Source organism: Coffea arabica, chromosome 1c (genome assembly GCF_036785885.1).
Source record: "Coffea arabica cultivar ET-39 chromosome 1c, Coffea Arabica ET-39 HiFi, whole genome shotgun sequence".
Classification (NCBI taxonomy): Eukaryota; Viridiplantae; Streptophyta; class Magnoliopsida; order Gentianales; family Rubiaceae; genus Coffea; species Coffea arabica.
This window is the reverse complement of record NC_092310.1, coordinates 2,646,742-2,659,014: the sequence shown is the minus strand read 5'-3', so window position 1 is coordinate 2,659,014 and position 12,273 is coordinate 2,646,742. Positions and strand designations below refer to the sequence as shown.

The 12,273-nt window shown below is 35.8% G+C and overlaps 1 protein-coding gene across 3 annotated transcripts; it reads left to right on the top strand.

Annotated features, from left to right (window-relative positions):
- The first annotated feature begins 4,437 nt into the window (after positions 1-4,437).
- On the top strand, positions 4,438-11,187 carry LOC113695625 (general transcription factor IIH subunit 2-like). Of its 3 annotated transcripts, XR_011842168.1 has the most exons (6): positions 4,438-4,684; positions 5,411-5,719; positions 6,254-6,715; positions 7,106-7,478; positions 10,507-10,668; positions 10,748-11,187. XR_011842168.1 is itself a non-coding variant. In XM_072083831.1 (5 exons), the coding sequence occupies exons 2-5, from the start codon at positions 5,429-5,431 to the stop codon at positions 10,554-10,556; spliced, it is 1,176 nt and encodes a 391-aa protein (XP_071939932.1). In that variant the 5' UTR covers positions 4,438-4,684; positions 5,411-5,428; the 3' UTR covers positions 10,557-11,187. The 3 variants fall into 3 exon arrangements, 2 of the variants coding, with proteins under 2 accessions (XP_071939932.1, XP_027070585.1); XM_072083831.1 differs by having other exon boundaries at positions 10,507-11,187; XM_027214784.2 differs by lacking the exons at positions 10,507-10,668; positions 10,748-11,187 and adding an exon at positions 8,449-8,793 and having other exon boundaries at positions 4,439-4,684.
- Positions 11,188-12,273: the final 1,086 nt, after the last annotated feature.

Genomic DNA, 12,273 nt, shown 5'->3' with positions numbered 1-12,273 from the left:
TGCTATGCTAGATAGATAGCTCTTTGGGGAACCTGAATAATTTGACTAGCTTTGTTAGAGGCAACTACAGATATACATTTTTTGAGTTTTATGTGAGAAGAATACTGGTACTACTTTGCTTTATACCCATGATAATAGATAAGTTTGGCATTTCTTTTGGCGTACAATTCTAGAATCTCAAATTTACTGTCAAAATGTCTGCAAATTGTCCATCAAAAGAGGTGAAATTATTGAGCAAGTTGCGCAAATTGAACAAGTTACAAATGGAATGTTTGACTTGAATCCAACCCAGAATCCAGCCATGGATTTATGGTAGGATTCAATTCGGCTTAGAGTCCGGCCATGGATTCTGTCGCGCCCCATTTTTTCGCGATAGAAAAGAAAGGAGAAAGGTGTTTATAAAAAGATGTGATTTATTGATAATAAATGAAAAAGGACCTAGAATGGGACTTAAAAGAATGCGACAATTTTGGTCCAAAATTTAGTCTAAAAGGATTTTTAAGAAAAAATAGGAGTCACCACTTGATATGGAATTTTGGTGTACCAAGTCACCCAAAAATAAAATAAAATAAAACCCTTTTTGACAACTCCAGGTCTTTGAAAACAAGAAAAAATGAGTTCGGGAATCACGGTTGAAGAAAGGGAAGGCAAAGGTTCAATTGACTCAAACCTAAGACACCCTTTCAACCTAGTCTAAGGTAGTTGCGAGGTTTAGTCAAAATTTTCCTAATCTAACCCTTAATTTTATCATATTTGGATGTTTCCTACATGGATGCAAATCTAAATATCGAAAGGGACAAAATGTTCATTCAAGGGTTTAATTGAACCAATCGCATTAATTACGAAGGCCAAAATAATTCCTTGAAAGTGTCACGAGCATGCAAATGATGAATTTAAAGTAAAGAAAAAAAAATTAAATCATATACATAGATATAAGTGATCAAAGAAAGAGGGGATGCAACATAAAGGGTACGGGAGACAAAAAACTCGTGACGTAATTTTCTTATAGAGGGATTAATGGGATATTTAAACTAAAAAGTTATAATCGCCCATTTCCCATGTTTGAAAAAAATAATTCTCTTAATATGCACAAGCAAATGAGCTAACTTATTATACAATGTCCTAAATGAAATGCAATTCTAAATGACATGATTAGCACCTATAGCGGGTAAGGGATAATATAATAGGAATATCATACAAATGAGAAAAGATCCTAAAAATAAAAATATGCATGAAAATGTAGTGAATAGCATACAAAAATGAATCTAGCGCAAGACGACCTAAAGGGTCTAGCATTGGACTAGCCCATTTCTAAAAATCCTTACTAGCGTTGGACTAGCAAGTAAGCGGAGGGAAAAGCCACAACTAGCGTTGGACTAGTGTGGTGACGTCATGCATTAACAATTCATAGTGAAACAAATAAAGCATAAATTAAAACAAGTAAACACATAGGGGCACGTGGCACATAACACGTAAACATAATATCTAGATGCCAAAATCCTAAAAAAAACGGATAAAACACATAACACATAAGCCACATAAACATGCAACATATCTATTACATTGGGGAATCTAACTACAATCTAAAATGGGAAAGATATGATAAAATAAAATTAGTTATCCTATCTATTACATTTTTGATGTATTTAAATGCCTATCAAATAATTATAAAATTAACTAAACAAACATAAGAAAATTTAAATGAACATTCAAATCAAAATAAACAAAAGCCTATAAAATATATAAACACATAGGAACACGTAGGAGCACATAGGAGCACGTAATTGACATTGAAATAATAAAAATAAGAGTACCTCCCGTTTGAAGTGGCGACTAAATGAAGTCAAATTGTCCTATTTATACTCACAATGAACAAAAGAATCATGGCACCACTTTAATTGAAAATAATAATGTTAAAATACTAAATTCACATTAACATGTCAAACGCAAAGAAATTTAAGAACATCTAAAAAATTGCAAGTTAAATATATTCAAAAGTAACATAATTAGCTATTAAAGAAAAGAAACAATCACAATAAAAAGAGTCAAAATTCACTAGGGACTGAATTGCAAAAATTGAAAAATTTTTGGGGCCAAAAATTATATTTTCCAAAGTTTAGAGGTCAAAATTAAATGAAAGATAAAATTCAAGGACCAAAGTGCAATTAATTTAAGGATCTAGGTGAAAGGAATTTAAAATGTTCTGGGCCACAATAAAACTACTCCAAAGATCAGGGGCCAAAGTGCAAATCGTAACCAGATCTGGGCAAGAACAAGGGCATCGGGCCGCTCTTTTATTTTACTTGGGCCAAACCTACCTAAGCCCAACCGAAAATCCAAGACCAAACACACAGGCCAGCCCGTCTTTTATCACTCAAACCCAACCAAAATATATGGACTCCAAACTCTTAGCCCAACAGAAACCCAAAAGAAAATAAACCAAAACCCATTTTCAAAACCTAACAAAACTAGCCCTTGGCCCAACCGAAAAATAAGCATTAGCCCAATCCCCTTTTTTTTCTTTTTCCTTCCTTTTTCCTTTCTTCTTCTTTCTTCCCGCCGTTTCTTTTTCTTCTTCTTCGGCCAGATGAAGCTTACTTCAGTTGGCGGGCATGGTGGCCGCCAGTGGCGCCGCCGCCACCGGACCGCTGTCGCCGGTAGTCACTCCGATTACCAAATTTTCTCAAAATACACCCCCTCACTCGATTTTTCGCGTAGGTTCCATTTCCGGAGTTAGTTTTTACAAAAAAAGGAAAGAAAAGTGGTCAAATGGCCAAAAAACAGTCACGGTTTTTATTTTTTAAAACACCCAAATCTTCACCAAAAATCATGAAAATTATGCCAAAACCCTCCTTATAACTTCTACAATACAACTATCATCTTAGTTTGACAAGTAAACAACAACAAAAGGATGCATTAAATCAAAACAGCCCCAAAAATGAAGAAAATTATTCTAATGCTTTTAAGGCTCAAAAACTCCCAAAATTTTGGATAACCAAGCATTTTCAGATCTTTGCTAGCTAATGGTCATCCATTTAAGCAAAACATACACACCAAATTCACTCCTTTGATTCATTTTTTCATTCAAACATTTTTTCAAACATTTGGCATGCATTCACAGCACCGTTTCTTTTTTTCCTAATTTTGTTCATGACCCATCCCAAAATTTCATCCATACAACACCAACAAAAACCAGCAAAAATAAGCAATAAAAAAAGTAACCACACATACATTCAATCTAGTTAATTAAAAAAAGAAAAGCTGGAAAAAAGGGAGATAAATACCTCAATGAAGAGTTTGGTCCCTTTGCCAAGATTTTTGATGAAATTGCCAAGCTCCAATCCAACCGATTGCTGCCTTGTTGTGTGCAAATGTGTTTGGATTTTGTGGAAGAAAATGTGTAGAGGGAGCCCCTTTTTTTTTTGTTCCTCTTGTCTGATGAGGGAGAGAGCCGAGAGAGCAAATTGAGCCAAAAGGGTGGAGTCTTTTTTTTTTTCTTGTCCTCTGTCCGTGAGAGCCGAGAGAGGAGATTGAGGAAGTAGTTTTTTTTTTTTTTGTTTGGTTTTTGTTCTCGTCTGTTAAGAGCTAGCCGAGAGAGGGAGGGAAAATTTTTCCTTTCTTCCTTCTTCTGTCCTGGAGAGAGCCGAGAGATGTCTTGTAGCCAAAATGGAGCTTGTGTGCTGAATCTTCCAAAATGATGATTTCTCAATTAATGAAAAGACAAGTCCATGGCCATTGAGTGTGAAATGGGTTAATAGTTAATTTGGTGAAACAAAATGATCAAAATGATTTTTTGATTTTTTTTTGATTTTTTTTTTTTTGATTTTTGTTGTTTTGTTGTTTTTTTTTTTTCTCTTTTCGTAAAGCAAACCTGCAAAAATGAGAAAATATACATTAAAATACAATAAAATAAATAACTTATTAAATAGAAAAATTCTGAGAAAATATTAAAAATTGACAAAAATTTGGTATCTACAAATTCTACCACGAATTATGTTTCAAGATTTCAGCATACAAATTTACTTGTTTGTAGAAACGAAAATATTGCATAGTTATTGGGTAATATTAAAGATGCAACTTTGTGATTAATTAATAATTTTTTTGAGCAACAAATTAGTAATTTGGAGAAAGACAAATTGAAAATATTGACCATTTTTCAAATCCAAATTCGAATGTTTCCCGTAATAATAGGAATCTACTTTTAAAATATATTCCAATAACTTCTTTTTGTAACTATTAATTTATATATTTTTTTTATGAAATTCAAAAAAAAAATTGTATTTGCACACCCAGAGGGCGTGCTCTGTCAGAAATCTTTCTAAAACAACTACTACCCATTAGCCGGCCCAAATTGGGGAAATAATTTCACAAACTTGGGCTAAGTGGTTGGCAACAGAACTAGCCCATGAATTATCTCTTTGCTTAAACACACTTTCTGTAACCGGAAGTTAGTTCAAAACAAGCCCAATCACCGGAAAATAGAGTGATCTCTTTACCAACGACGTCGTTTTGAAAAAGAACCCAAAGCCAAATCCTGCAAGACAGTACGGCGACTGAAAGTCTGAAACCTCTCAGCTCTGCTCCCCCGCCACCGCCTTCACCACCGCCGCCTCTTCCCTCTCGTTGAAGTTCCAGGGAGAAGCAAAGCAACACTTTTAGCTCCTCTATTGCATATCATAATCAGGTAAAAGATCCTGTCTTGTTGATTTGTCCAGTTACTAGCTTTTCATTGCATTTGATCAAAAAGTTAAAAACAGAAAAGTATTTCAATAGCCGATCAGGTTTTCTTGCAAAGCAATATATATTCTCGAATAAAGGGCCAAAACCCAATTCCAGAAGCTCTAATCATTGCTAGTTTTCAATAACTTTTTGCATCATGGATGTAGTGAATTTGTAGTTCTTATGCAATCTTGACGTGTCAAGGTGACAATTGTAATTCTGGGATTTATTTTTTGTTTTTTAGTTTGAGTTGCATTGGGATTTATTTTTTGTTTTTTTAGTTTGAGTTGCATTGGGTTGTTAGTGGTTATGTGGACGGTACTACATGATCGTTCTTCAAAAAATCAATTTTTTTGATAGAAGTTTTTTCTCCCTGAAATTTAGTTGCTTGGATAAGTCAGTGATCTTAAGTTATAACATAGTTAGTGTAAGAAACAAGCATATTGTGAAGTCCATTGAGAGGGCAGAACAGATGGACTGGATTCATTAGAATTATTTTTTGATAGGGAAAATAGTTAGGAGGACTCTGTTTAAGCTCTCCCTCGATAATGCAATTCACATGGTACTTTATTCTCTGTTTTGAGATCGCACGCCAAGGATGTGGTTCAATTTGGTCTGGTCATAGCTGGTAGACTAGGAAGTTGATTACAGATTTCTATCTTGAAACGCTTCGGTTTTTTTCTGAATGTAGGGACGAAGAATATATGACATGATGAATAGGGACATTAATGGTGAAGGGAGAAAATTGAATAGAGGTGAAGAAGAAGAGGAGGAAGATGAAGATGAGGAAAGTGGGAGGGGCCGTGATGCGTGGGAGAGGGCTTATGCAGATGAGAGGTCATGGGAGTCTCTACAAGAGGATGAATCTGGCCTTCTTAGGCCTATAGACAACAAAGCTCTCCACCATGCTCAATATCGCAGACGCCTTCGGACTGCAACTACTGCTGGAATTCAGAAGGGCCTTATTCGCTATCTCTACATTGTCATCGATCTTTCCCGAGTAAGGCTATAATCATTTTGTACTTACATGTGTTGGACCTGTGCTTCTTAATGAAATCTTTAATTGTGCCATGAATTTGAAAGAGGTGTAATATTCACATTTTACTGGTTACCTCCTTTTACAGTTCTCAAAGATAACATTGACGAAAGCTTTTACTAGCATATTTATAACATTGACGAAAGCTTTTAGTAGTATATTTATTAGTTAAAGATGCGAAACAGAAATAGTAAAAGAATTGTACACAGTTAACATGTTAAAGGCACCATCACAAATCCATTAATTTTGGGATCAAATAATTCCTTTAATGAATGACCTTCAGTGGAGTTCAGAGAGTTCTTTTTGTCCTGACAATATCCAAATGATCTCAGAAAGTTAATTATCCTAGATAAGATTGTAGTAATTAAGAAGGCTTTATAAACACCTGTTTACCTGGTAGTCCAAACAACTGGAAAGTTAAGAGCTCATTCATTGGTCTTGTGTCGGTTGATGACTGACTTTCACTGATTAATGAACAGTTTAAATTCTCTTATCTAGGCAGCTGGAGAGATGGATTATAAACCAAGCCGGATGGTTGTGGTGGCACGACAAGTGGAGGCTTTCATTAGGGAGTTCTTTGATCAGAATCCTTTGAGCCAAATTGGCTTGGTAACATTAAAAGATGGGGTGGCACAATGCTTGACTGATCTTGGTGGCAGTCCTGAGTCTCATATCAAAGCTTTGATGGGTAAGTTGGAGTGCTCGGGTGACTCTTCTCTCCAGAATGGGCTTGATCTTGTGCATGACCTTCTAAACCAAATCCCATCATATGGTCATCGCGAAGTTCTTATTTTGTATTCGGCTCTTAGTACTTGTGATCCAGGGGATATTATGGAAACCATCCAGAAATGCAAAGGTGCCAAGATAAGGTGCTCAATCGTTGGTCTATCAGCTGAACTGTATATATGCAAATACCTATGTCAAGAAACTGGTGGATTGTACTCAGTTGCATTGGATGAGGTGAGTAATTATTTTGAAAAATCTGCCATTACATATTGAAGTACATCACCATAATTGTTAAAACCTGCTGTCAGTGCAAATGATAAATTTGAAGCATAGAATGGAACAGGGAATAAAGCTCAAAACTTTATTTCTAATTCCTCTAATTGTACTGATAGTCAAGGAAACTCATAGTTAAATCTGCTGAATGAGGAGCATGTCAAGTATGAAACTAGTCAATTATCTCCAAGACCTGGTTTAGCTGGCAGGGACATTAGCCAGGAGACAGTGAGACCCCTGGTTCAACTCTCATGCCCTCCGCTTTTCCCCCTTCCCCTTTGTAAGGGTTGGAGCCTTTTCTTGAACGAAAAACTAGTCATTGTCTAATACATAAATTCCTTTCTGTGCCAGCCACACTTGAAAGAGTTAGTATTGGAACATGCACCACCACCTCCGGCAATAGCTGAATTTGCAATTGCCAATCTAATCAAGATGGGTTTTCCCCAGAGGGCTGCAGAAGGTGTCATCTCAATCTGTTCATGTCATAAAGAGGCTAAGTTTGGTGGAGGCTACACTTGTCCAAGATGCAAAGCCCGTGTATGTGAGCTGCCTACTGAGTGTCGTATATGTGGGCTGACTCTTGTTTCATCTCCACATTTGGCAAGGTCATACCATCACTTATTTCCTATAACACCTTTTGATGATGTGTCGCCATCAATTACAAACATTCCACAAAAGCTGCCAAAGAGTTGTTTTGGTTGCCAGCAAAGTCTACTAAATCCTGGTAAGAACTTAAACTTTGTTGATGCATTCTGTGAATGCACTACTGTTTTTCTTTCATGAGTTTTCCAGGTTGTCATGATGGCTTTTGTTGATATGAACTGTTTGAGCTTCACGTGATCTTCTAAACTGACTGTTTATGTACTTTAATTCCAGTTGGAAGATTAGAAGCCTGTATAGAACTAATATTTATAACTACTCTCAAATTCCACTCATTTCCACACCAAAGCAAGAAGAAGTTAAGGAAAATACTGTATTGAACAACTTTGGGAACTTTGACAACTTAAGTCGCATTATATGAACGGAAGAATTTCGAACATTTTACTGTTGATTGATAGAAGTTAAGGAAAATACTGTATTGAACAACTTTGGGAACTTTGACAACTTAAGTCGCATTATATGAAAGGAAGAATTTCGAACATTTTACTGTTGATTGATAGACATAACAACTCCCACTTGGCTTTTCAACTTTAAACTATGATTGAAGGTGTTGTAAAAACACTGAGAAGAGAATATTGATCATGTGTTGTTCCATGTTTTTGGGAGCCTGGTCATTATGATTCTATTCTTGGTGTCTGATGGATGGACATGGACTATGCCCAAGAATTGTAAGCTGAAGTTAGTGACCACTGACCTTAAGACTGTAATGGTTGTGAATTGGCTAAGCAGTCAGTTAAGGCATGGGTTAGCATGGTCCATGCCCATGCCTTTTTCTTTTTTTTTTGGACTTATTTTTTATGGCTTGTGCTGCACTTGAGATAAACTCACAGCCACTGGTACTGCTTTACAATTTGCAAGCTTCTTTATGAGTTGTGAAGGTCATATCAATTGAAAGATCCTTTTTTGGCTCTCTCTTTAGCCCTATGTCTCGTATCCCTAGGAGGCCTTCGAGACAGAAGAAGATTATGTAAACACTTGCTCAAAATCTCACTTATCAGATTCCATTGAAACTTGAGCATTTGTTTGCCGTGCAGGTAATCTGCCAGGGCCTTGTGTTGCTTGTCCCAAATGCAAACAACACTTCTGCCTTGATTGCGATATCTACATTCATGAGAGCTTGCAAAATTGTCCTGGTTGTGAGAGCTTCAAGCAGTCTAATTCAGTCACCAACATGGAAGAATGATATTTGTTGATGTTGACCCTCTCCATTTTTCCTTCCTTTACTTATTGATGCACATCATTTAGTCACAGAAGTAGGAAAGTTTTGGCTCCATTGACATATAACATCTTGGCACACAACATAGTTTACAGTGTAACAGTGTGTTATTTTGAAAGTAGTGTTAACGCACAGACAGGTGGTTTAAAACCTTTTTTTTTTTTTTTGGAATTTTGATACTAACAAAAGGTTGAATAATACTAGTTCGAGTTCAACCCTTAAAAATTTGACCAATTCCTACACATTGTTAAGAACCCTTTTGCATTTATGCAGCCTCAACCAAGCATGTAACGTTCCAAGAAGTTTGAGCATGAAGAGAAAAAAAAATAACAAAATGACAATCTCTTAGTAGTATCAGTAATTGGTCGTGCAGGTGTAGAATAGTTGCCTCGAACTAAAATTCAGAATAATTACGGGAAAAGGTGATCAAACACTTTTTTTTTTCTTTTTGGCTTTCTCCATCTCAACTAGCTCGGTGAGTGGATGCAAGTGAGCAACCTTGAAATTGAGATCATCATCATGAAACATTCAATGATCCGTTTGCAATGCCTCTCTTATGGAAATTGGAAGGCTTTGTTCACCATGCAGGTGGCTAAAAGCCCAGTCCTTCTCCAACCAATAAAGGTTCTCTAATTATGAAAGATAAATAAAGATATTGGGACAATATTTACAAAAAAAAAAAAAAAAAAAAAAAAAGAAGGTTATGGAGACAAGAAGTTCAATTCAAGTGATGATGGCCATCTTGCTTTTAGTTCTTTTGCAAAGGAACGTTATAAACATGTTACAACATGCACACAACGATGTTTAATAAGTGACTATGAGTCTTATGTTACACACTAGTATGTAACACCTATAATAGACATCATGTCCTTCTCAAAAGTTCAACTTAATTAAAATTATAAAGATGACAGATATCGACATATTAGAGACTATGAGTCTTGTGTTACACACTAATATGTAACACTTATAATAGACATCATGTCCTTCTCAAAAGTTCAACTTAATTAAAATTCTAAAGATGACAGATATCGACATATTAGAGTGTGTAACATAGATATTATACCCCGTTGTGTAATAGAAAGATTGGTTGCTCTAACAAAAGATGAAAAGATCAAACGTTCTAACACAAATAACAGCTCTGGATCAGCGGGTGATTGTAAGCCGGTAATCATACCGTTTGGACCAGGCCAATGTATAGAATTAGAAACGGCATTATATTGCTTCTTGAGAGCGTCCGTTGAGAAATGGTAGCTTTAAAGTTGCCACTTCAAATGGTCATGTAGAAATTGCTTCTTAATTGACACGGTAATTTTAAAGTCCTTATAACTGCGAGCAACTTTTTTATTAAAAAATTCACTAAACTTATTTTTCTTCATGTCATTTTAAAAAAAAATTTCTAATAGCGGAGGAAGTAGGTGATTAAAACTTTAAAAACTCTATTTTTGAACTCTCATCTTTCTTCATGTTATATTCCATTGTTATGTTGGATTTTCTTCTATCATTTTTTACTTATATGCTTCCTTGAGGGACAGCATAAAGTTACTATAGATGCTCCGAAAATTACATCTTTGGACATCGTCGGTCATGTACTTGAAGTAAACATCATTCAAGACCTGATGTCTCTAGATACTGCAGGAGTGCAATCTGATTTTCTTTATTATATAACAACTGAAAGCGACTTATTTTTACGTGGTTGGCATGCTTTTAAGTTTATGAGTGGGTTGCAAAATTTGAAATCACTTAGTTTGTCAGAGAAGATTCTCAAGGTATGTCCTCTGTCTTCTTTTTCTTAAATTTGGCTTCATTTCAGGGCTTTCCCATCGAATCTTTATAGAAAAATTTTTCTTACTCAGTTCTTCTCCTTATATGCATGAAGGCTCTCTATTTTTCTCAACGGAGATTGCCAACTTTCAGAAACTTGATTAAGTTGGAGCTTATACCTTTTTATTGCCATGACTGTCCTCGCATGTGTGTCTGGAAAGTGTTATCAAGCTTATTTGAAAGTTCCCCTAACCTTGAAGTGCTTATCTTCCAGGAAGTAAGTTATGGTGGACATTAATACTGTAAGAGTTAATTGCATTAAATTTTGCAGTCACTTATTTACTTCATATGCACAGGTCTTTAAGAACTACTTTAGTGAAGACGAGGAACTTGATTCTGTTTTCCCAGTGGCTCTTCCACTGACTTTCATTGAACATCTTAAGGAAATAGAATTCAAAAATTTTGAAGGGGAGGAACATGAATTCAAGCTGGTAGAGTATTTTCTGAAGAACGCTAAAACTTTAAAGAAGATGACTATAGCTAAAGAGCCTTGGAACTCTGTACCAGAATGTCGCGATAGGATATTGTCATTCAAGAAGTGCTCAGAGGATTGCCAGATTGTGTTCAAAAAGAAAATGGATTGGATAAAGTGCCCACAATTACGAAAGGCGCTGAATCTCTCTGTGTAGCCGTATTTTCTTGGATATAATCTTCTTCTTTCCTCACTATATGACTACCTATCTCTTGTGCTTGAACTTGTTTATTATGATATTAAATCTGATGCTATTCTTGATGCTGTTATGATGCACTGATAAGCACATCATTTAGTTGCAGGGAAGTTCTGGCTTAATGTATATAAAATCGTGCAGCAATATGTAGTGTAACTGGATTGTGATTTCAAAGTTAGTATTAATGCACCGGAGAAAAGAATAACAGCTGGGGAGATCTATGGTCTCAATTAGAATTTTCAAGTTGGGGAGTTTTGTTAAATCAGTCTATTACTCTTGTTTCACGATTTTTTATGATCCCTGGCTATGAAAATGTTAGCAAGCTTACTAGAAAATGCCCCTAATCTTGAATTGCTAATCTTTCTTTCATCAAGTAAGTTACAACGAGTTTTTAACATCATAGAGTTGATTCCAGATTCTGCCGTCCCTAAACTCTAATCTAAAGACGGTTGAACTCGTGCTTAGCATCATATCTGAATGCAATTGCTGGTGTTTTTTTGTTGAACTGAGTAGTAGATCAGTTAATCATAAGTAGAAGTTTTGGTTCTGGGATATGATAGTTAGGAGCAAACATTAATATGGTTTTGTGGTCAAAGATAGCACTAAAGCACCAGGCAAAAGAATCACGGCTAAGCCGTGAACGATCATTTTGCCTGCACTTTGAGATGTTTTACTGTCTGCAAATATGTATTTCGCCCTCTCACTCTGCCGTCCTCAATTTGAAGCTTGTTCTTTCAATTATTGGGTTAATGAACTTTATGATTATAAGCATTGAGTTGTCTTAGATCTTCTTCTCATCTGTCTGAAGGCAATTTATGAAAGATATTCCCAAGCTCACTTCATGCTACTTCTAATCTTGAAGTGCTTATCTTTCATTTGGTGAGTATGATTATCTGTTTTGGTGTAGAATCAATTTTAGTACGTTTTCCAGTGCCCAAGGCAATTAGGAGCAGCTGCAAGAGGGACCTGGGAGTTTTTGAGTTTATTCTGCCAATGGTTATATCAACAGAGCTTCAGTAAACTTCATAGGGAGATGGAAATGACCAAATCTAGAGAAGGGAACACGAACTTATTATGCTAGTAAAGCCTTTTAAATCTCCATAAGCATGTGGTATTACCATTCAAGAAAAGCCCTAAGGATCACCAATAGTGTT

Excerpts from the sequence above, each read along its gene's own strand:
- LOC113695625 (XM_027214784.2), top strand. The coding sequence starts at position 5,429 with ATGATGAATAGGGACATTAATGGTGAAGGGAGAAAATTGAATAGAGGT. Across the intron at positions 5,720-6,253 it reads TTGTCATCGATCTTTCCCGA|GCAGCTGGAGAGATGGATTA; the intron begins GTAAGGCTATAA and ends TCTCTTATCTAG. Across the intron at positions 6,716-7,105 it reads ACTCAGTTGCATTGGATGAG|CCACACTTGAAAGAGTTAGT; the intron begins GTGAGTAATTAT and ends TTTCTGTGCCAG.